This window comes from Bos grunniens, chromosome 4, assembly GCF_055505025.1.
Source record: "Bos grunniens cultivar Pamir isolate PY7600 chromosome 4, Bosgru_T2T1.0, whole genome shotgun sequence".
NCBI classification, from domain to species: Eukaryota; Metazoa; Chordata; class Mammalia; order Artiodactyla; family Bovidae; genus Bos; species Bos grunniens.
Window position 1 is genome coordinate 37,656,122 of NC_141168.1, and position 24,286 is coordinate 37,680,407.

The 24,286-nt window shown below is 42.1% G+C and overlaps 1 protein-coding gene across 1 annotated transcript in view; it reads right to left on the minus strand.

Annotated features, from left to right (window-relative positions):
• Positions 1-20,485: 20,485 nt before the first annotated feature.
• Positions 20,486-24,286, minus strand: part of LOC147373945 (immunoglobulin lambda-1 light chain-like) — a 29,077-nt gene continuing 25,276 nt past the window's right edge. Inside the window, exons 5-6 of the mRNA XM_086398399.1 lie at positions 22,595-22,630; positions 20,486-21,013 (exon numbers count right to left, since the gene is read on the minus strand). Coding sequence (XP_086254525.1) covers positions 20,871-21,013; positions 22,595-22,630 — 179 coding nt within the window. The 3' untranslated portion in view covers positions 20,486-20,870. The remainder of the gene's footprint in view (positions 21,014-22,594; positions 22,631-24,286) is intronic.

Genomic DNA, 24,286 nt, shown 5'->3' on the forward strand with positions numbered 1-24,286 from the left:
CTTGACCATAAAAAAGGCCAAGTGCTAAAGAATTGATGCCTTTGAACTGTGGTGTTGGAGAAGACAACACCTTCTCAAGAGGAGAAGACTCTTGAGAGTCCCTTGGACTGCAAGGAGACAAAACCAGTCAATCCTAAAGGAAATCAACCCTGAATATTCATTGGAAAGACTGATACTGAAGCTGAAGCTCCAATACTTTGGCCACCTGATGTGAAGAGCTGATTCATTGGAAAAGACCCTGATGCTGGGCAAGATTGAAGGCAGGAGGAGACGGAGATGACAGAGATGGTTGGATGGCATCATGGACTCAATGGACTTGAGTTTGAGTAGACTGCAGTTATCGGAGATGGACAGAGAGGTCTGGCGCCCTGCAGTCCACGGGGGTCGAAAAGAGTCAGATACAACTGAGAACCTTCATGTAAGAGAAGGGGCCACTGACTAGTACTGATTCTGTGCTGGCTAAATGGATACCTGGTGGGAGACATTCCATATGTGTGATCTTATCACTGCAATAACTGAGTTGGATGTAATTACTCCCAGTTGGTCAATGAGGACAGCATAATGAATTCTTGCATTTTCATATAGCTAATAAATAAAAGAACTGGGGTTTAAAGTTTAATCTGTGATACTCAGAAGCCCATGCATTTACATTCCTGCCCATGAGGCTGTCTTGTCTTAGGGCCTTGGCTTTGGTATTCTTGCTCTATGTCTGTATCCTAGGGGAGGGATAGAGAATTAATTATGTGAACCATTGATTGAGGTAGTCTGGGTTGAATCCCCAGATTAGAGCTGTGTGACTTCATTTAAAGGAACTTAATTTTAACAACTTACAAAACATATCTGTAAAGTAGGGGCAGGGAGAAATATTGTAGCACCACAAGGTGAGTAATGAGGATTAAATAGAAAATGCATGCAACATACAACACAATATCTTCCACATAACACACTTTCTGTAAGGGTCAGTTCATGTATTAGTTACTAGCACAACCGAAATTCTAGAAGCAAAAAGATATCATGTTTCCCTGGTCATTAGAAACAAACTGCTAAGTCACTTCAGTCGTGTCCAACTCTGTGCGACCCCATAGATGGCAGCCCACCAGGCTCCCCCGTCCTTGGGATTCTCCAGGCAAGAACACTGGAGTGGGTTGCCATTTCCTTCTCCAATGCATGAAAGTGAAAAGTGATAGTGAAGTACCTCAGTCGTGTCCGACCCTCAGCGACCCCATGGACTGCAGCCTTCCAGGCTCCTCTATCCATGGGATTTTCCAGGCAGGAGTACTGGAGTGGGGTGCCATTGCCTTCTCTGTCACAAAACCTAGCCAGGCCTAATACCATGGCCCCAGCCCTTGCCTTTGGCAATGGTTCACACCCTGAAGACTGGCTTCTCTCTGGATCCTAACAAATCCACCTCTTATCGCTTTGTCTCTCAATGAATTTTTGCAATGAGACATCGAAACAAAAGCCACACTAAATTATGAAATCCACTGTTTGAATTCGGAACCTATAACTACACTTTCTAATTGAGAGTCATCTCACACCAAAACCAGCATTTATTGTGTCAAGATGACTCCTAGGAAATGATAATGTTGCTATTATTTAGTCATTAAGTCATGTCCAACTTTTCAGATCCCATGGACTGTAGCCTATGAGGCTACTCTGTCCATGGAATTCTCCAGGCAAGAATACTGGAGTGGGTCACCATTTCTTTCTCCAGGGGATCTTCCTGACCCAAGGATCGAACCCACATCTCCTGCATTGGTAGGTGGATTCTTTACCATCTGAGTCACCAAGGAAGCCTCACATAGTGAATAAGACAGTGCTATTCCTGTCATTATTTACACAAATACTTGGGCTGTTTCATTACTTAATCATGCTTTATCCAATTAATAGAAGTTCTCTATGTTTCAAACATTTTGTTCTATATCATAGAACAAAAGTAAATCTTTTCTTAATTCTGATAGGAATTATAGTCAATTTACATACATGAATTTAGGAAAGATCAGCTTCTTTTCCTTCATGAATATGTTAAGTCTCTCCATTTGTGCAGGTCCAATTTTATGTAAAATTTAAACTCAAAGTGGATCAAAGAAATAAATGTGCAGAACAAATCCTATACAACATTGGAAAAATATAAATGACAAGAAGTTTTTGTTTCAATCTTTTTTAAAGCCCCAAAATAGTGCATGGTCCCTGGTACTGAGGCCAAGTTAAAGTCAGTGCATTTACTATCCAATCCCTTCTTGCCTGCAGTCACAGAAGTGAGAAGGACCAGAAACTTTGACCTGTGGTTGTGGGATTCTCATGGAGAAATGTGATGACCTGAGAGAGCAGGAGCACCCAGGATGCAACAAGAAAGGAAGGACTGCTGGGCTGGGGATAAGCCCATGAACACTGTTTTAGAATCCACTCCTGTTTGAGGCCAGGAACTAGTCCATTTCAGAGGGAGACATGTCAATTTATCTGATACTGCTAGCACAGCAGTTGATATACATTGATATAAATCAACTTGAATAAGAATAAGCTATGGAACTTATTGGAAAATGCATTTTCATGCTTCATTCCAAGATTTGTGTTCCCTATATTCGGTACCATCCATAATGGGAACTTTTATTCCAACCCAATGCTTCTGACTCAGGTGTGGTCCGTGGACCACACGTTAAGAAACACTGTTCTGGTAGAAATTTGGAGGATACTATACACAAGAGATTGGAGAAGAAAATGCAGCCCACTCCAATATTCTTGCCTGGAGAATCCCAGGCACAGGGGAGCCTGGTGGGCTGCCGTCTATGGGGTCCCACAGAGTCGGACACTACTGAATCGACTTAGCAGCAGCAGCAGCAGCATACACAAGAGGGGCACCTCTGGTGACTCAGTGGTGAAGAATCTGCCTGCAATGCAGAAGATGCAGGAGACCCGGGTTCGATCCCTGGGTTGGAAAGACCCCCTAGAGGAGGGCATGGCCACCCCCTTCAGTATTCTTGCCTGGAGAATCCCATGGACAGTACAGCCTATCCCTGGCAGGCTACAGTCCATAGGATCTCACAGAGTCAGGCAAACTGAAGCAACTTAGCCCACATGCATACACAAGAGACCTCATACACAAGAAACCACATACATATAAATATAGCATTTCTGTACTTCAGTATTAATTTTATGTCCTTAAACCTAGCTCGATAAGAAAGTCATTTCTTATATGACTTTTCAGTTGATACAGATACCACTCATTGTTTTATTGTTCCCCCAAATGTTCTTTAACTTGGATTATTGAAAAAAAATCTAAGTCTCATTGCAGTTTGGGACTTGGTCATGTCAATATCGGGGGTGGGAGTGAAAAGAACTTCTGGCCTTACTTGTTTAATACAGAAAGTTCTGGCTGTGGGCTGAACTTCAGCAGAAGGTGTAAGTAGAATACTATGATTGGCATAGCTACATCAATCCCCCTTTTCCTACATTTCACGCCGTGGTTGTTTATATAAGAAAAATCTCAAATTCTCCAAAAGATAGATCAGATACCAGCTTGGGCTTCAAGAATCCAAGTTTTCACTCCATCTTTTCTTATATTTCATAATCGTGAATAATGAAGATGCTTCATTCCTAGCCATCTTCTCTGGAAAATGATCAGATAAATGATTCAATATAACTAACCTTTCAATTTGTTCTCCTAAATATTCCCGTTAATAGATCAATACAAGGTGCTCTGTCTGTCTTCAAGAGACCGTTGGATAGACTCTACCAGCTACTAGGGAAGTTAAAAGAATATGCTGCCTACCAGCTGCTTGCCTGAGGCCTTAAGATGGAGACCTGCTCTTAGGAAAAGTCTTTGTTGGCTAAACAACAAACAACAGCTGCTGAAGGGAGGTGGGATGTGGCAGTGACTGGGGCTGGGCGTTGAGCTCAGGATTTCTCTTCATTCAGAGTAAAAAGAATTGGGGGCAGGAAGTGAGCAGGGGTTGGTCTATCCTGTGTATCAGGGCTGTTTTGGCAGCCACAAGCAAAATTTCCAGTGCAGTGTAAAGGAAGTCTAAACCAATGTGCTTCTCCCAGACAGCACAGTAGTAGGTGCCAGAATCACTTTCTTGCAAGTTGGAGATTACAAACGTGTAGCTCTTCCCTGTGCCTTTGTAAACGTGGTATTTCCCTTCACTGATTCCTGAGCCCAGCACAACCTTTGAGTAGTAGACATCGTAGTAGAGAAGGCGTCCGGGTACAGCTCCCTCCTGGAATTTGTACCAGTGGATATAGCTTCCTGTAAGATCACACTCGATTACAACAGATGACCCAGTCGCCCTCATGACTGACAACTTGTCCTCTTCCATGTTGGAAGATACCTGTGTGACTGCAATGGGGAAAGCAACAAAAAATCATGAGAAAGAGGAAACACCATTTCTTAGTATGACCCTGCCCCTCACCATTGCCAAAAAGTACAGAAAAATCCCCAGAGCATCCAGGCAACACACTTACCAGGAGCCAGGAAAACCAGAAGCAGTGCTGGGACCCACGGCATGCCTGGGACAGTGAGCTAGACTGAGTTTCCCAGAAGATGTGACAGGCAGAGCAGTCAGCAAGGATCTCTCTTAAAGACCACCAGGCTGAGCCCAGAAGGGGTGAGTGCTGGGTGAGGCCTGGGGAGGAGCCCTGCCTCTTTGCACCAACCCCTTTCTGGAGGGCAGGCTGGGAGCAGCCGCCTCCCCCACAGGAGAAGAGAAGCCTGAGCTCTGAGCTCTCAGAACTGCAAGCAGAGGGATCAGATAGGGGGTGCACAGTGAAACATGGAAAAAGCTTGCCTGTTGCCTGGTGGAGTGAGCAGACCTGAATCAGGCTAAGTTCCCTGCGGCTCAGTATTTCAGTGTTAATGATGCTGCCATAGTCTTTCTCTCAAGGAACCACCTTTCTATCATTTCCCTGCACTACCTTCCTTTTTACATCTGTAGGTAAACTTGAGGCAACCACCGCAAATCCAATAGGCATTCACCCTTCTTTTATTACAAGAAATTGATACCAGGTGTATTGATCTACATTTACCTCTCCTCAAAGTTAAATGTGTATGTGTGTGTGCTTACAAATCAATTAAATAAGAGAAATTTTTTCATCATCAAGTAAAAGCCCTCACCTAGGGTTGCTAGATTTAGTGGAGAAAAAAGTCTTACGTAGTACTACGTAACATTTAGATATACTTACACTAAAAAAACATGATGTTTATCTGAAATTCAGGAAAATGGATATCAAAACAACAATGAGATGTCATCTCAGCGCTGTCAGAAGGCTGTTATCAACAAGACTTGAACTAACAAGTGGGTGGGAATAAGGAGAAAATAGAACCTTGTGCACTCCTGGTGGAAATGTATATTGGCACAGTCACTATCAAAACGGTAGGAAGGGTCCTTGAAAAATTGAAAATGCAGCTACCATGTGACCTGGCAATTCTACTTGTGGGTATTGATCTGAAAAAAATAAAAATAAAAACACTGACTTGAAAAGGTATCTGTACTCCCGGGTTCATTGCTGCTTTATTTACAACAGTCTAAACTTGGAAAAACCTAAGTGTCCATCAGCAAACAGATGAATGGGTAAAGAAGCTGGAGTATATGTATGCGATGGAATACTCCTCAGATATCCCCAACGATATGGGTGGAACTTAAGAGCGTTATGCTGAGTGAAAAAGTAAGACAGAGAAAGACAAATATCATAAATCTCTCTTACATGTGGAGAAACAGAGAACAGATAAGTGGTTACCAGAGGCAAGTGGCAGGACATGGGAGAAACACTCGAATGTTTTGTTTAAATAAATTGAGTTTTAAAAGAAAGAAATCATTCAAAAGAGGCAAAATGAAAAAAAAAAAAAAAAGAGTAAAGAACATGCATGGTTCCTGAATATACTGTCAGTTCAGTTCAGTCGCTCAGTCGTGTCCGACTCTTTGCAACCCCATGAATTGTAGCATGCCAGGCCTCCCTGTCCATCACCAACTGCAGGAGTTCACTCAAACTCACATCCATCGATTTGGTGATGCCATCCAGCCATCTCATCCTCTGTCATCCCCTTCTGCTTCTGCCCCCAATTCCTCCCAGCATCAGAGTCTTTTCCAATGAGTCAACTCTTCACATGAGGTGGCCAAAGTACTGGAGTTTCACCTTTAGCATGAGTCCTTCCAAAGAACACCCAGGGCTGATATCCTTTAGAATGGACTGATTGGATCTCTTTGGTGTCCAAGGGACTCTCAAGAGTCTTCTCCAACACCACAACACCACAGCTCAAAAGCATCAATTCTTCGGTGCTTAGCTTTCTTCACAGTCCAACTCTCACATCCATACATGACCACTGGAAAAAACCATAGCCTTGACTAGATGGACCTTTGTTGGCAAAGTAATGTCTCTGCTTTTGAATATGCTATCTGGGTTGGTCATATCTTTCCTTCCAAGGAGTAGGTGTCTTTTAATTTCATGGCTGCAATCACCACAAGGAATGATAAACCTATTGAAAGGTGTTCAGATACACTGTATTTCCACTATGAGGCATACATCTAACAGAAATGTTTGTTCATGTCACCAGGACTCAAGGACAAGCATGCTTGTGGTGACATTATTAAAACTTTCCCCTTTGATTTACTTGGACTCATAGATGGATAAGTAGGAGATCAGACAAGGATAGTGAAACCACAGTGGAACTGAAATGATGTGCACACAGATTTTCACCCACCACTTTTGTAAAATGCTGGGATATATGTTTAAAATATGTATAATAAAATGTTTTGGCCACTCTCTCTCAGATAATTCATTTTCTAGGCTCATGACAGACAGCAGGGGAGTGAGGAAGGGACAGGACTAAAGCTGGTCTTCCCTGTGCCACCAGGACCAACGGTGCAGGGGACAGGAACTAATCTGAGAGCAGAGTGTTCCAGGCTGTTGTACATGAAGCAAGTGCGGGTGCCCTGGAGTCCTAGAAAATCCTTTCGGGAACAGAAGTTTCATGGTTTAAAAATAAAAAAGGGGAGGAATTTGCTGGCAGTCCAGTGGTTGAGCCTCCATGCTTCCACTGCAGGGCGCCAGTGAGATCACTGGTCTGGGAACTAAGATCCTACATACCAAGCTACATGGCCAAAAATAAGTAAATAAATTCAAAAAAAATATATATAAGGAGAAAATTTCTGTTAGTCTAGAGTGGAAAGAAAATTCTTCAAACACACACACAAAAAAATAGTAAGAGAAAAAACCAGAATGTGAAAGAACTATCAACTATGATGTTGAAAAAATTACAATATATTGGCACTAGAATATATTCATTAGACACAATGTACCGAAAGAAAGAGAGAGATAGGGTGCAGGGTGAGAACTTGGAAGGAAAAAAGAAAGAAAGGAAAAAGAGAAATCAGAAAAAAACAATTCTCTTAAGCATTTTTCACCTCTGTCCCTTGCACTGGCTCTCTCGCTCTCTCTTTCTCTACTCTTCTGTTTCCCTATCTCTTCACGGCTTTCTCCACCACTTGTCTGGACTGGTCTCTGTCTCCATCTCTGTGTCCACAGATCTTCCGTATTTACTATCACTGCTCACCCCTCTAAGTCTTTCTCTGCCTTTCTTTCCAGCTCTGTCCCCTTCCCCTTCTCTGTTTCTCTTCATCTCTCTCCTGTCTTACTCTCTCTCTCCTTATCTCTATTTCTCTCTTTCTATCTGTCTGCCCAATCTACCACCTGTCTTTCCTTTTCTAATTCAACATTTATATCTCTCTCATCTGTATGACTTTCTATCTCTATGTCCGTCTCTCCTTTTTCTTCGGGCATAAAAAATCCTGTGATACGTCAGGATTGGCCTCTGTTTACTAGCTTTTCCACAGTGTGATGTCGAGATCTTCCTGGTTCTTCACCTGTTGGGGAATTTTGGATTGTATTCTGCACATTTTCAATACAATGCCACGGACTCTGGTTAGTGCTTAAATACTATGGAGAATCCTGATTTTTTTTTTTTCTGGCTGTGGTTTTTGTGCTGTTGTAAGCAGAGAATTAATTGACCCACTGCTGCTGCTGCTAAGTCGATCAGTCGTGTCTGACTCTGTGTGACCTCATGGACTGCAGCCTACTCAGTTCAGTTCACTTCAGTTCAGTCGCTCATGTCAGACTCTTTGTGACCCCATGAATTGCAGCACGCCAGGCCTCCCTGTCGGTCACCAACTCCCTAAGTTCACTCAGACTCACATCCATCGAGTCAGTGATGCCATCCTGCCATCTCATCCTCTGTGGGTCCCTTCTCCTCCTGCCCCCCAATCCCTCCCCGCATCAGAGTCTTTACCAATGAGTCAACACTTCGCATGAGGTGGCCAAAGTACTGGAGCTTCAGCCTCAGCATCATTCCCTCCAAAGAAATCCCAGGGCTGATCTCCTTCAGAATGGACTGGTTGGATCTCCTTGCAGTCCAAGGGACTCTCAAGAGTCTTCTCCAACACCACAGTTCAAAAGCATCAATTCTTCGGCGCTCAGCCTTCTTCACAGTCCAACTCTCACATCCATATATGACCACAGGAAAAACCATAGCCTTCACTAGATGGATCTTTGCTGGCAAAGTAATGTCTCTGCTTTTGTATAAGGGACAGTAAATTCCTACCTGCCTTTGATGGGCAGTTTGAGTCAATACAGTGCTGTTCACACTGAACTGCTCATGTCATCCAATGACCAGTCTAGGCCCCAAAAAGGAAGTGTTGGTCACTCAGTCATGTCCAACTCTTTGCCACCCCATGGACTATATGTAGCTTGCCAGGCTCCTCTGTCTATGGGATTTTCCAGGCAAGAATACTGGAGTGGATTGCTGTTCTCTTCTCCAGGGGACTCTTCGTGACCCACGGCTCGAACCCAGATCTCCTGCATTGCAGGCAGATTCTTTACCATCTGAGCCACCAGGGAAGCTGAGTATAGGCTCTAGGTGGTTGTTTACACTTCATATCAATTTGCGAAGTCTGTTTTTCCTCACATTTATGCCTCTGCATATGGGTGGGGGCCAGGGGAAGGGGTGATCCTAGTTGTCAAACACCAATTATATCAGATTTTTTTTTCTTAATCTCCTCTCTGCAATCTCTATACCATTTTCCAACTCACAGGAATTGTCCCTCTGGTTCTTGGACCAGATAAGTAGACTTTAGTATATTTGCTCTGCTGTGCATTTCTGCAACCGAGGCTGCCTTCTGTGCCAAGAAGAGAGACGACAGAGAGAGAACAAAGCCACTGGGATTCTCCCTGTTCTCTTGGGACCACAGGTTCTTGTGTGAGAGAGAAGGTCCCTTCCCTCAGGGTTTAGCCTCCATGACACCAGGATGTGGGTGTGGGGTGGGGGTGTGGGGGTGGGGGCTGAGGGGTGGGAAAGAAGGAGAAAGGACAAAAGAAACACAAGCAGAAAGAGACAAGCAGGCCTCCTGGCCCATTGAGTGCCCCCTTCCTTCTGTCTGCACCTGATGCACAGACAGGCTTCAGGCTCTTTTTGAGTCCAGACCAGGGAAGACCTGCAGTGAAAAAAAAAATGAGGGAAACTCACATTTGTTCAATAACACTCACTTTATGATTTCCTTTTCCTATCTGCTTGCTACCCTTTATTTTACAGAGTCCTCAGATTCAGGGGTTATAATTGCGATCATTGAGAGATAGGGGACCAAGTGTGGTCACAGTAGTATTTCCAGAATTGGAACTCACTCCTTGCGATGTGAATGTCAGCCCCTCAAACGAGAGGTGCCAGTCTCCTCATTAGTTATGGAGCTCTAGTTCCAAATCTAGACCTTGCCAACTAGAGCATGTTGCTCACTAACTGGCTCCACTAGGATTGGGTCATTAACCCATTAACCACTGCAGCTACTGATGTTTAACACACCACGAAAAAACTGCAAGATGAACACCAGAATTGAGGTAATCTGAGGGAAGCTGGCAAATCAAGACTTCGGATAGTTAGATATTATCAGAAAAAATTCATGAATGCAAAATTTTTCACCTTCCCATGCTTAGAAATGAACTAAAATTATTAACGAAGATCTGACTCTCATGACTAGCAGCAACCTACTACTCAGATGTGTGCTTGATTGCTTGTACTCCTTCATTAATATCATATATACACTGACCTCCTCCCTTACTTCTTTTTTTAAAATGAATTTTTATTGCAGTATAGTTGATTTACAATGTTCTGTTTATTTCTGCTGTACAGCAAAGAGAATAGTTATATACAGATATGAGAGCTAGACCATAAAAAAGGCCGAGTGCTGAAGAATTGATGCCTTTGAACTGTGGTGTTGGAGAAGACTCTTGAGAGTCTCTTGGACTGCAAGGAGACAAAACCAGTCAATCCTAAAGGAAATCAACCCCAAATATTCATTGGAAAGACTGATGCTGAAGCTGAAGCTCCGATACTTTGGCCACCTGATGTGAAGAGCTGACTCATTGGAAAAGACCCTGATGCTGGGCAAGATTGAAGGCAGGAGGAGAAGGAAATGACAGAGATGATTGGATGGCATCACGGACTCAATGGACTTGAGTTTGAGTAAACTCCAGTTATTGGAGATGGACAGGGAGGTCTGGTGTGCTTCAGTCCATGGGGGTCAAAAAGAGTCGGATACAACTGAGTGACTGAACAACGACAACAAAAGAGGCCTACGGCACTCCTGGTGACTCTCTTGCACCCCCACACTGTCATGAGCACACGTCCAGCTAGTTAGCTGGAGGATGAAGTTCCACCTGAAACAGAGCTGATTCATTTCAGCCCAGGTCACCTTGACCAGATCATAAGATGGTAGCTGATGGGTTAGCTTGGGCCTGGCTGGTCAACTGCTAAATCTGACCCAGATCAGCAGAATAGCCTAGCTGACCTGTGGACTTGTGAGAATTAATTATTGTTTTAAGCTACTGTGTGTTTGGGATGTTTGTTATACCATTTTATTAGGCAGTTAGATAGATGATAGGTAGATAAATAATTGATAAATAAATAGATAGACATAGATATAGATAGGTAGAAAGACAATATATAAATAGAAAAGAAATAAATCATATTATTAATTTATTATATAAAATATATTCATATATTGAATAAATGTGTAACTATGTAAATATAGTTTGTAACAATATGTATATAAATATGCATATCTCTAATTTTATTTCTCCCTTTCTTTCTCTCTCACAGTATTCCCCTCTATCTCTGCATATCCATCTCAACATGTATATCACACTCTGTGTAGCCACATATATTCTTCTGTCTCTATAGCTCTGTCATTGTGTCTCTGCTTCCATTTCTGATTCTCTTACTATGTATTTCCCTCTCTCTCCATCTCTGTCTCTGGTGTTTACCTCTCCCTCTCACTGTATTTATATGAAAATCTCTTTCTACTCTTATCTCTCAATATTAATATTCCCTCCTCCTCTCTGTCTCTCTGTTTCCATCTCGTTATCCCTTTGTTTCTATCCCTCTCTTTTTACTTACTTCTCTTTTATTATCTCTCTCTCCTTTCATTAGAGTTCTATAATTCTATGTGTACATTTCTCTCCTCACTAACTCTTTTTATCTCTGTCACTGTCTCCCTCATTTGTTATTTTCCTCTCATGCCCACTCTGCCCTTCATCCCTCTTTCCCGAACTTCCTAATACTAATTTCTATTGCTATCAGTATCTTTAAATAGCTTCCTTTCCCTTTATTATATTTAATCTCTCTCTGCCATCCCTGCCGTTGTATTTTATCATCTTTGCTGGGCTCTGTTGGCTTGTGGGATGTAGCCCAGGGCATCTGGTCAGCTCGCTATGATGGGAGAATGAGTTCAAGCTTACAAGCGTAAATGTGCTTCTTTGGCTTCTCCTGACAATTTTCCCTGTCACGTATGAAGACACCAGAATTATGTGGTCATGTTAGGAGAGTTGCCAAATCATTGCTTCCTTGGGGAGAATGTTACAGCATCCAGAATATTACTTACATTTCTATTTCAGCTGCGGATACCTGGCAGTTATATGGGAAATAGTATATAAAGAAATATTAGAATTTTATCATTACCTCTAAATGAGTGTCTTTCTTTCTATATAGTTTGATGACCATTTTACATATGAAACAGGGGATTGGGGAGGTTAAGTAACTTACTTGAGGTTGCCTAGGGAATGAAGAATTTGAACCAAGTCAGCCAGTCTCCAGAGCCTGTGCCCTAAGTAAATTGCTGGGTTGTTTGTGATTCGGTGATCAATTTCTGTCCTCTTTGGAATGTTGGATCGATGCATAATGTGATATTGTTTTACTCCCTGTGAGTGATAGTCGCTCAGGGTGTCCAAATCTTAGCAACTCCACGGACTGTAGCCTACCAGGCTCCTCTGTCCATAGAATTCTCCAGGCAAGAATATTGGAGTGGGTAGCCATTCCTTTCTCCAGTGGATCTTCCCAACCCAGGGATTGAACCTAGGTCTCTAGCATTGTGCGCAGATTTTTTTAACATCTGAGCCACCAGGGAAGCTACCTTGATTCTATTTAGATACTTTTGCTAACTTGTAGCACCCTCTCCTGGCCATTTTGAATGTGTTTGGAGGTAAGAAAGTAAGTTTTCTTTCACTTTGAGTAACCAGTTGGCACATAAATATTTGTTGAAAAGACCACATTTTCTTCATCAAATTGATTTAGCACATTTGTAAAAAACAAACAAAAAAAAAAACAGTTGACAGTAAAGATGTTTGTTTCTGGACCCTTAGTTCTCTTGCAGTGACCAGTGTACAAGAAGAGCACTTGGAAAGACGTACTCCATCCTAGATGGAAAGGCCCCTAACAGGTACTTTCGCTCATCTGCAACAAAACGAAAGGAAACTGATTCTTGGATTTATATTTCCCACTGGAAAATGACCCCTGAACCAGACTAGTCTGTACTGCATGCGTGCAAAGTTGCTTCAGTGGCGTCTGATTCTGTGAGGGAATGGTAACTCAAGATCACCTTGCAGTGATGCTCAGATGGAGAAGGCACATCTGGACCAGGATGAGAAGAATCGGAACTAGACAGTTGTCCCAAGATGCCAAATCCAACCCATGTTTTCTTAATTTCTTGGACTTCTGCACAGAATCAAGTGTTTTTCCATCTGAGAAGGAGCCCGTGCAGATTTTAGATATAAATCCAGTTGTTGGGCTTGTGGTTAATTACCTATTTCCAGTCCTTTCGTTAACTTTGGTGTGTTTCGCCCCTCCAAGACACTGATTGAATTTCACTTAGGAAATTTATTTAAAAGAAAGAAGTCATAGTCCTGTTCAGGCCACTATTGATATTACAAGATAGGTTGCCCTCACTTGGCTGATCAATAATACCTACTCTAACAGTGACCACACATATGAATATTCTTGAAAGGTTTCTCAAGCTCAACCAGAACAAAGAGCTGAGTCAGTCAAAAACCGTTAACCTTGGGACTTCCCTGGCAGGCCAGTGGTTAAGACTCCATACTTCCATTGCAGGGGTCTCAAGTACAATCCCTGGTTGGGGAACTAAGATCCTGTACACCTTATGGTACAAGAGAAAAATAAAATCTTCTCACTTTATTAGGGGGACACTTTCCACAATCCTGAGATGGATTTATATGGTTAACACCAGGCTATGGTCTTTTAAGCAGAAAAACTCCCTTATGTCAGGAGTTTTTCTAATAACACTAAGCAATTGGGCTTTGTACCTTGTGAACAATGCCAATATATCATTACCCTTAGAGACAGCAACACAAGACAGACTGGATCAAAGGACTGAGGATATAGTGAGCTGCTCCTAATAGAGTTTAATGAACTTGAGGAACCAATTAATGGCCTTGGTTTCTTCCAGGATGTATCAGAAGATGTACCCTAGGTTTCCTGTGGACTCAAGATCACCTTCAGGCCAATTTAGATATGGCCCCAGCAAATTTACCATTGGTATAAGCCTAATGGCTCAAATGATCTGTAATTCAGTGGTATGACCATTTGCTGCTGCTGCTGCTTCTAAGTCGCTTCAGTCGTGTCCGACTCTATGCAACCCCAGGCTTCCCCATCCCTGGGATTCTCCAGGCAAGAACACTGGAGTGGGTTGCCATTTCCTTCTCCAATGCATGAAAGTGAAAAGTGAAGGTGAAGTTGCTCAGTCGTGTCCGACCCTCAGCGACCCCATGGACTGCAGCCTTCCAGGCTCCTCCATCCATGGGATTTTCCAGGCAAGAGTACTGGAGTGGGGTGCCATCGCCTTCTCCAGTATGACCATTTAGCAAGTGTTTTTGTGCCTTCACAGGATCCAAAGATATAACTGACCATATCAAAGCTTTAACAAATTCATGAAGCAGACTATAAATAATAGTAATCAGATAGGCTATTAACCTACTGAATTCTGAGTTCTTTACAATGAGAAAAGTCATATTACAAAACTGAGCGGTCCTCAGTATCCTTACAGCATCTCAGGAGGCATCTGTGCCATAATTCAAACTGAAGTGTGCTTTTTTCACACCAGATGAATCCTCTATGACAACACATTTAATGACCCATGTGAAAAATCAGATTTCTTCATTAAGTGATCCACTCCCCAGTCTTCATGATCCCTTAAAACACTGGTTTGGTGCTAGAAGCTCTTGGCTTAAATATTTGGCTAACTTTATTAACACAACTACTTGTATTACTTGTATGGTACCTATTTTACAAGATTGCTGTCTGCAAATATGTGGCTGAGCCACTGATAAAAATGATGATGACTACAAGTCTTGAAAGGATTGAATAAATATACAGTTCTTTATGAGATCAATAATTGTAATAGTGTAACTCAGGTATGAGAAGAAGCGACAAGAGGGAAGCTTTTCCTGGACCATAACAGATTAGTAAGACAGGTGACATAGAGGCTTTGAAAGTGAAAGTGAAGTCGCTCAGTCGTGTCCCGACTCTTTGCAATCCCATGGACAGTAGCCTACCAGGCTCCGCTGTCCATGGGATTTTCCAGGCAAGAATACTGGAGTGGGCTGCCATTTTCTTCTCCAGTGGACCTTCCCAACTCAGGGACTGAACCCAGGTCTCCTGCATTGCAGACAGACGCTTTACTGTCTGAGCCACCAGGAAAGAGGCTTTAGGCTACTGTTAATAGGGCCCATTCCAGTAATAGCACATTGATTGGCCTATCAATGAAATCCTGGTTTGACCTAGAAATGAACATTCTTAGCACCGTTGGCCAAAATGATCATGAAATACCTTCCAATCCTTTTTGCAATTTATGACCATGAGGGGGCACTGCCAACTGAAGAATGTCATTCACCTTTTGTCTCTACTAGTATTGAGTCATTAGCAACTGTAGTCCCTGACTTTTAACACACCCTGAAGAGTCCAGGGTGGAGATCAGGATGGGGAACACGTGTATACCCGTGGCGGATTCATGTTGATGTATGGCAAAACCAATACAATATTGTAAAGTAATTAGCCTCCAATTAAAATAAATAAATAAAAAAGAATGAGGTACTCTCTGCTTTGAGAAAGCTGGCAGACAGACTTTAAAATAGTTAAATATTTTCAGGAAAAAATCTTGAGATGATATTCTTGTATCATCAAATATTTAATAAAGCATTAAAGCCAATAACTAAGATTTGATTCTCGTGACTAGCAGTAACCTTCTACCCAAATGTGTCCTTGATTGCATGTACCCTTTCACCAAAATTATATATATACTGACTTCCCTGGTGGATCAGATGGTAAAGAATCTGCCTGCAATGCAGGAGACACAGGTTTGATCTATGGGTCAGGAAGATCCCCTGGAAAAGGAAATAGCAACCCACTCCAGTATTATTGCCTGGAGAATTACATGGACAGAGAAACCTTGTGGGTTACAGTCAACGGGGTCACAAAGAGTCGAACATGACCGAATGACTAACACGTCCACATTTTTCACTCCCCCCAACCCTTACCACTTTAGAACAGTTTCTCAGAGCTACTGAGAGTCAGTGTCCCAGGCTGTGGTCCTCAGTAAGACACTGAGTGAACTCAACTCACAGTTCCTATCTTGTGTGGGTTTTTTTTTTTCAGTTGACAACCGTAAGAGGCCTTAATGCACTTCTGCTGGGTTTCCTGGTTGTCCATCATTATGAGAACAAGTCAGTGTGTGACTTGAATCTGCCCTAGGGTCAGACTATGAGAGCTAAAGCCTTGTTCTCAGCCATAGAGCTGAGCTTCCCTCTGGGACTGGATGGATGGAGTCTAGGACCTGGACCCTCATCCTGGACCTGCTGGGGGGAATGGGTGGACACCTGCTTTTCATGTTGACTTTGCTGAGCAGACCTGTGCTCATTCACTCATCACATTGTCATCTGACTTACTGTCCTCTAGTAAGCCTTTCTCAGGTTGACTCTGAAGTCATTTTCACTTATGTGACTCCATATATGACACTTCATTGCACAAGTGAAGCCAGGGCCTCCCTATTACTGTTCTTTGAGGAATAAAGCAGACTGCTGTTGCCCATACCTGCAGTCTGTCCCTGTTACTGGGTTCAGGAATCAGGTGTGTCACCCCATCTACATTGGGAAAATGAGACCAAGAAGTACCAGCCTCAGTAAGTCACAGATCATGGAAGAGCCCAGGTGATTGGCGGAACATCAGGGATGATCTCGCTTTTCCTCCAGAACAGGGTCCTGAGCATGGATGGAGGTAAATGCTGGCTGTAAGTTTCTCAACTCACAGAAGAGTTGATTGGAGGAACTTTGTCTGTAAAAAATGGGGAACCTGGACCCACAGCCCAGAGTATGTTTGATAACAATCACATGCCTGTGTAGAGGACTTTTCTTGCATTAGCTGTGACCCTTTGAAAGTGAGCAAAGTTGGCTGTGGTTTAACTGTTCTCATTTCCTTGTGACACCCCAGCTACCCCTTGCACAGCTTCAACCAGTAGAGGCCAGTTTGACTTTGAGCATTTTCCACGAATCAACCACATTTGACAGAGCACGTAAACATAAAAACCCTGAGAAAATGAAACCCCATCAGCCACACCAGCGCCCTCCTGCTGTCAATCAGGCCGTCACCCCATCCCCACGGCCCTCCCCTCTCTGCACCTCCCAGGCCAAGGCAGCCCAGGGCAGCCCAGGACAAGTTGGGGCAGGAAGTTGCTGAGAAGTTGGAAACCACAGAAAAAACTCTCCACAGGGCCCTAGCTATGGAATCAGCTGCAAAAACTCAGTGATTTACAAGTTTCCCTTCTTGCCTTCTGTACTTTCTCAGTGCAGAAATAGTTCCAAATCTATACGAGGAGGGCCACGTATTTGGGCTGAAGAAGCTTAATCAAATTCATGCAAATAAAGGAGTTGATCTAAGTTAGATTTCATCTTTCTTGTATCTGGTTGCTCTTATTTTTTTTTCCCCCCAAAGGGAATTTCTACTTCCTTTCTCAAAGAACCTGCTTAGCTGATACTAAAGCTGATGAAAAGCAAACAAAAAAAGAAATTTCCAATTTTAAATGATACATTGGCTTACATCTGACTCCTAAAAAGTTTTACTTTAAAAGGTGTCACTAGAGAAAATAGAAAAATATGTGATCTTTTTTCCACGCATGTATCAGGCATCACACATTTTATGCCTGTGCCTATAGAAATACAAGGCATACAATTAAATGAACATCATACTTGTTAGTATTATTACTCTATAGAAAAAGTGATCAAAGGATATGAATAAATATTGCACAGAAAAATAAATATAGTTTTTGCCTATATGAAAAGACTTCGGTCCTTGCTTGTCAAAGAAAAGCAAATTTAAACTACGATGAGATGTTATTTTTCACCAGGATGAGCAAAATCCTGACCTTTGATATCACTCTCCAGACATTCACCTACTTTGTGGTACAAATGCAGACCTGGCCCGTGTGTATCCCGGCACTACTCCCTGCTTAACCTTGGATGCCTTTCCCAGTCTCTCTGGGACCTAGTCTTTCCATCAGTGAAATGATTATACTTGAAGCAAACAAACTGCCTACAGAATTCTTGATGCTTACTAAGTAGTAACTACATGCTGCCATTCAAACAAAAAGAGAGAGAGAGAGCAAAAAAAGAAAATTAGCCTAACAGAACATACAGAGATCATACACTTAGACAAGTTTTCATGGCTAACAGAAATGTAGAATTTCTAGCCTTTTGACTAAGTTAGCTCATCTTGGTGTAGTCCCTCTGGTTATCTCTTATTACTCATGATTTCTAGTTGACAGTTATATAGGACTTTGCTTTTTGGGGAAATCAAGTATTACTTAACTGTCACCTACTTGATTGACAGAAAGTTTGCAAAGCATGAAGTCAAAGAGAGAAAGAATTCTAAACAGTAGAGAACGCATAATGGGAAAACTTTGAGAATTATTTTCTGAAGTTTCGCTTTTTATTGTTGAGAGGGTATGGACCACTCTAGCTCTATAAAATTTATTGGGCTTTGAGTGTTTTGATATGGAAATACGCAAATGTTTGCTTAACTTTTCTATTGCTCACCTGTGGATGTAGCCTGTTGCTTTAATATTTATTTTATTGAACCACGTCTCTTGAATTTTAGTTGCAGAAATCCTATTAGTAGATGTGAGGTTGGTATTTAACCTCTTCTCAACCTAGGAGCAAGAGAGGAAATATAGACAGGGGAAGAGGCAGTTGTCTTCATCACCTCTTAGCCTGATAACAAAATTTCCCTGTTTTAATTGAAAGTAAAAGTAATTTGTTTCTATTTTAACAGCAACTACTGTAGAAGGAAAGAACAGAGCTCCAGTAACCAAACTGCTGGTGTTTAAATCCCAGCTCTGTTTCCTATTAGCTGTTTCCTTCTGCAGACACTCCTTATCTTTTCTGTCCCTCAGTTTCCCCAATTATAGAAAAGATCAAAATGCCTATCTCATAAGTTTCTCATGAGAATTTAATAACAGGTACCTAAACCAGCCCCAGAAAGCACTATTCCAGCATTTGCTATTACTGTTTCATTAAGACTTTAGTCATTAAATTTATAAATTGCTCTGGAAATTTGAAATTATTTAGCTTGAACACTCTCTTCAAAAGATGGATAAACTAGGCAACATGACATGGTCAAGGAGACGTGACACAGCTGGTTAAAACAGACCAAGTAGCCAAGGTGCTAACTATGGGGTGTGAGGTGGAAACTCTGGTCCAGTGTTCCTCCCCCCATACCACGTGGCAGTCATGCTGTAGTGAAAAAGGACTGGACCAAAAGGATATACAGCTTCCTCCCACCTCAGAAATGCACCTGGATACACAAGAGGCTTCCGCAGGGAGATTCTGAGGACCTCAGGGCCCATTGAGTCTAAGGGCGGAGCTGGGGTGTCAGGATGCTCAGAGTACCATCCACTGTCCTCCTCTGCCCAAGACTCTCAGTCCAATTGTTACACTCCCCTCAAAGAGCAGTTACTAATCTAGATACACTCCCAGAGTAAGGCAGGATTTCCATAGTGTTGATAACAAGGGGAGTAGCTATGGTGATTGCAGAGAATATACACAAGGAGAAGGCAGACGCACCCACAAGTCCTTAAGAAAATTCTCACTGACTCCTTGAAGAATCTCTTTAGTAAAGAAGCAGTGCGTGTCTTGTTTTCTTTTGATTTGCTTTGTTTTGTTTTCCCAGTTGAAAGTGAATGCTGGGGAAGCTAAAACATACAAGGTAACAAAATATAGGATCTGAGAACAAAGAGACCTGGCTTTAAATGAGTATTACTAACAAAATAGTGGTGAAAAGCAGATAACTCTATTTCTCTTATCTGTAAAGTGTGGACTATAACTATACCTTCCTTCAAGGGCTCTTAGAGGATTAATGGGATTACCTGGTGAATAACAGAAAATGAGTCCCTCTTCCACCCACATCCAACTTGTCTGCAGGGAAATGAGATTAGAGATGATTCGTGATGATCCTGTGTATGTGTGGAATCTATCAATACCATTTCTACAGTAGAGCTGCCAACACTAGATGCTAATGTTGTTGAGGACTTGCATGAACCCAACATCGTTAACTCATGTTCTTCATGCTCATGGAGACAGGGCTCTGTAACTTCATTACCCAGAAGAGGAAGGCGCAGAGTTCAAATCACTTCCTGAGGTCACACAGATGCCAATAGAGACTCAGGCTTCAAATCCAGACCTTCAGGGTCAGGGGGGTGGTCAGAGTCTGTGCGCTTCACCCTCCACCCAATGCCCCTCTGGTGCTGGAGCAATTCTCATGGGGTTAATGTGAGGATCAGTAGGCAGTGCTTGTGAGACATTAGTACAATCTGAACATGCACAGTTCAAGGCATGATGGGTGTCACCCTGTGACCATCAGAACATCCCAAACCAATGAGTCTGAATCTGGTGACTTTGAAAGAGAAGGAGACCAGTACTTTCATTTGGCTAGGAGTCCTCTTGGGGCCAGTGCCCCAAAGGAAGCACCATAACCACCATCTCAGGGAAAGACTTAGAAATGTGTTGTTGATCATTATTACAACCAGCACTGAATTTAATATTTCAGTCGTCATGCTGTTTCTTAGCTTGGTTAAATTTCATGAAATTAAAGTACACACAGACAAAAGTGGCTATTGGTTTCTCTTTTTAATTATTATGCTTATTATTAAAACAGAAAGTACAGAATTCAAGTAGCTAAGCTGGCAGTCCCAGAATGTGTGGCAGGGAGGGTCAGGGTGATGGTCTGGGGGGAGGCGCTGAGGGAAGAGATGGGGAGCTGCCCGTTGTGTGCAGGTACAAGGACTTGGAGGCTGGAGGAGCTGATGAGGTTGTAGCGACAGGATGGGGAGAGGCTCCCCTGGACCAGCCCTGGGCATTTTCCCTGAATAATGGCAGAATTCCTTGTTACAGAGGAAAACTGTTTGCCCAGTGGTTTGAAAAACCAGTACACAATAATAGAAAAATGTACCCATTATGTAGATGATGAAGGAGAGTTGACCATTTTAGGGCACCGTCTATCAGAAAATCTTCCCATCGCTGAAGATGCCTGTTCTCCAAAACACACAGAAGGCGATGATGGAGAAGTAGATCATGCTCTTGAGGAGGAGGAGGAGGTAGGTATAATAGGCAGAGGTGTTCGCAAACTGCAGCTGCAGGGTATCTAAGAGAAGTCCTTTGATTAGTTAGGCCTCGTCTTTCAAAAGGATAAAAAAAAGTGATGGGGAAACATGTCATAGTTAGAAAAGTCTGATCCATTATATGTTGTCCATCAGTGAGATTCCTCTAAGGGGTACAAACCAGGGAAATCTGTTGGTGTTTAGGGTGGAGGGTGGGGGGTGGCTAGTAAAGAGAACATCGTACAAAATGGAATAAACTGTTTAATCCAAACTCTCTGAAACTTTAGGAGCTCATGCTTCAGTCCCTTGTATTTTCTTTAACATCTTTCATTGAGGCTAAGATGTCATAGAATAATTGTACTTATTCTCTTCTGAAACCTTGCAAGATATATAAGATGCCAAGAAAAAATAACAATGATGATGGGTCTGACTTGCCTCCTCAATAGATCACCAGGTCTCTTCCTATGAAAATTTCCCTTTTCCACACTTCATCTCATAGAGTCAGAACTCCAGAATCACTAGCACTTAGTGTGGAAAGGATCTCAGGAAGCTATATGTTCATAACTCAACTGACCTCAGTCAGGTCAGGCATTAGCTCAGTTCCTGGCCCCCTGATACTGGGAATGAAGGAGGGATGAGCAGAGCCAGAACTTCTAAATTCACCTAGAACCTTCATGTAGAGAGAACGGGCCACCCACTAGTACTGATTTCTGTGCTAGCTAAATAGATACCCTATGGGGAACATTCCACATATGTGACCTTATCTCCCAATTAACTGAGTTGAGTGCAATTGTACCCTATTGGCAGTTAAGGAAATTACTGTCCAGAAGATATAAGTAATTTACCCATATTCATGCAATAACAAAACAACTGGTGTTAAAGTCCATCTGATACGCTGAAGCCCACACACTTATGCACATACCGCCCCCTGCCCTGCACCCTGCAGCGGATCCATTCTATCTCAAGACCTTGGCTTTGGGATTCTTGCTCTATGCCTGTATCTTAGAGGCAGAATAGAGAACTGAGTAAGTGTGTGAGCCATTGATTCAGATGTGCTGGGCTGAATTTCAAGATCGAGCCTTGTGACTTCATACAAGGGACTTTATTATTTTCAGCTCTTTGCCCTCATCTGTAAAGTGAGGAGAAAATACTGTACCACCTCAGGGGAGTGTTAGGAGGAGCAAACATAATATTTAGGCAAGACATGGCAGAGCACCTTGTATATATAAAGCTCTCAGTGTCAGTTCATGTATTAGCTACTAGCAATCACCAAAGACAACAACAACAACAACAAAAAAAACCTACAAGAAACTTGATATCACTTTTCTCCAGTTATTTGAAACACAAGCCACACAAACAAAGGAAATCCACTGTTGAAATAATTCAGAGTCTACCACTGCACCCTCTAATTCAGAGTTATCTCACATCAAAATCAGCATTTACAGTGTTAAGATGACTCCTAGGAAATGATGATAGATTTACTTAAAAAATCACTCAGTCCATTTCTGCAATATCCAGACATTCTGTTTTTTCCACCTTAAACCAAAGAAGTTCAATAGTTAAATTTTTCCAGAGGAAAAAAATGTGGTAGCATGACATAAAGGCAAACATAGACAAAAACTTACCACTTTCTTTTTTCATGCAGGCATGTGTATCGACCTCTACAAAATAAAAGCAAGTATTAGTGAATTGTTTATATCCATTATTTGACAGTGTGTGTCTCTGCGTGTGTCTGTAGATAGACAGACAAGCTGATAGATAGAATCTGCCAAGAAAGGAGAAAATCATTAAAAATAAGAGCCCTACAAATTTAAGAACAGATGGTCTGATTGGACGTAATTCAGTAGACCTAACTCATATGTGGTTTTCTGTATGTGACAATGTTGAAGTTCATGAAGGGGACATTTTTCTTCTCCTTTGTTACAATCAGAAGGTAATATTAATATCTAAGGACATCTTCCCTGTTGGCTCAGACAGTAACGAATCTGCTTGCAATGCAGGAGACCTGGTTTTAAACCCGGGGTTGGGAAGATCCCCTGGAGAAGGAAATGGCAACACATGTCAGTATTCTTGGCAACACCCTCCAGTATCCTGGAAAATTCAGTGGACAAAGGAACCTGGTGGGCTACCGTCCATCGGGTCCCAAAGAGTCAGACGTGACTAAAGGACTAACACTTTCACTTTCAAGACCATTTTATTTTCCTTCTGTATTCATAGCTTCTAACACAGTGTCTGACCCAAAGTAAGTGTTCAAGAAATACTGTCAAAAAGACAAATCATCAGAAAAAGTAACTGTTCTACATTCTTAAGTACCCACTGCTTGCGTGAAGGGATGCTACCAAAAGGAATGCATCCAATCCTAGAATCCACAACAGAATCTCACATTTGAAGGAGTTTGGCTTAGGTAAATTTCACACCTAGTCAAAAAAAAAACAGCCAAACCTTTCCAAGTCACACATACTCCAGTACTCCCAACTCACATACATGATTTTCTACAGTCGTGGAATTTATGGATATCAGGATAACAATATAATGCCTGGAAGATTCCCTGGGTAAGAGAATGGCTACCTACTCCATTATTCTTGCCTGGGGAATCCCATGGACAGAGCAGCCTGGTGGGTTACAGTCAGTGTGGTCACAAAGAGTCAGACACGACTGAACGGCTAACTAACTAACTAATAACTAGTGAGTGATTATTACTGTGCCATTTAATGAAATACTTCACATGCATTATCTCCTTTAATTCCCCAATGACCCTGTGATGAGTTATATTAGGGAGGGATTCCATGTCACAAAAGGAGAATAAAGGTTAGAGGGTAAGTTATATCAGTGATGACAGTACAGTCAAATGTTGGTTGTGGGGGATTAAATGAGATAAACCATGTGAAAGGTACTTGTAAAAATATTCCATCGAAATACAGAGAAATTAATCTCTAAAGAGACCACATAATTTCACCATGTTAGTCACTCAGTGATGGACATTAAAAACACCTTCTTTTCCAGAGTTCTTAATTACTCTTAACAAATGAAATATTTATCACAGGAGATCAGCATTTCAGTGCAATTCTTTCCAGGGTGGTGAGAGAGACCAAATCACATTACTTGTTCTTGACAATATAAAACTTGACGTGAGAGTTGTATTTATCTAAAGTGAAAAAAGGCAAATATTCATACAAAGACAAAATTTATTTAAAACATAATAAACTGTTGGATGGAGGGAAGCAGAGACACAGAGGTTGTTCGGGTTTATCCTTTTTATCCTAGGTGTATTTTTGTCCACATGATGTGGTTCTGGTGTGCTGTTTTACACCCTTGAG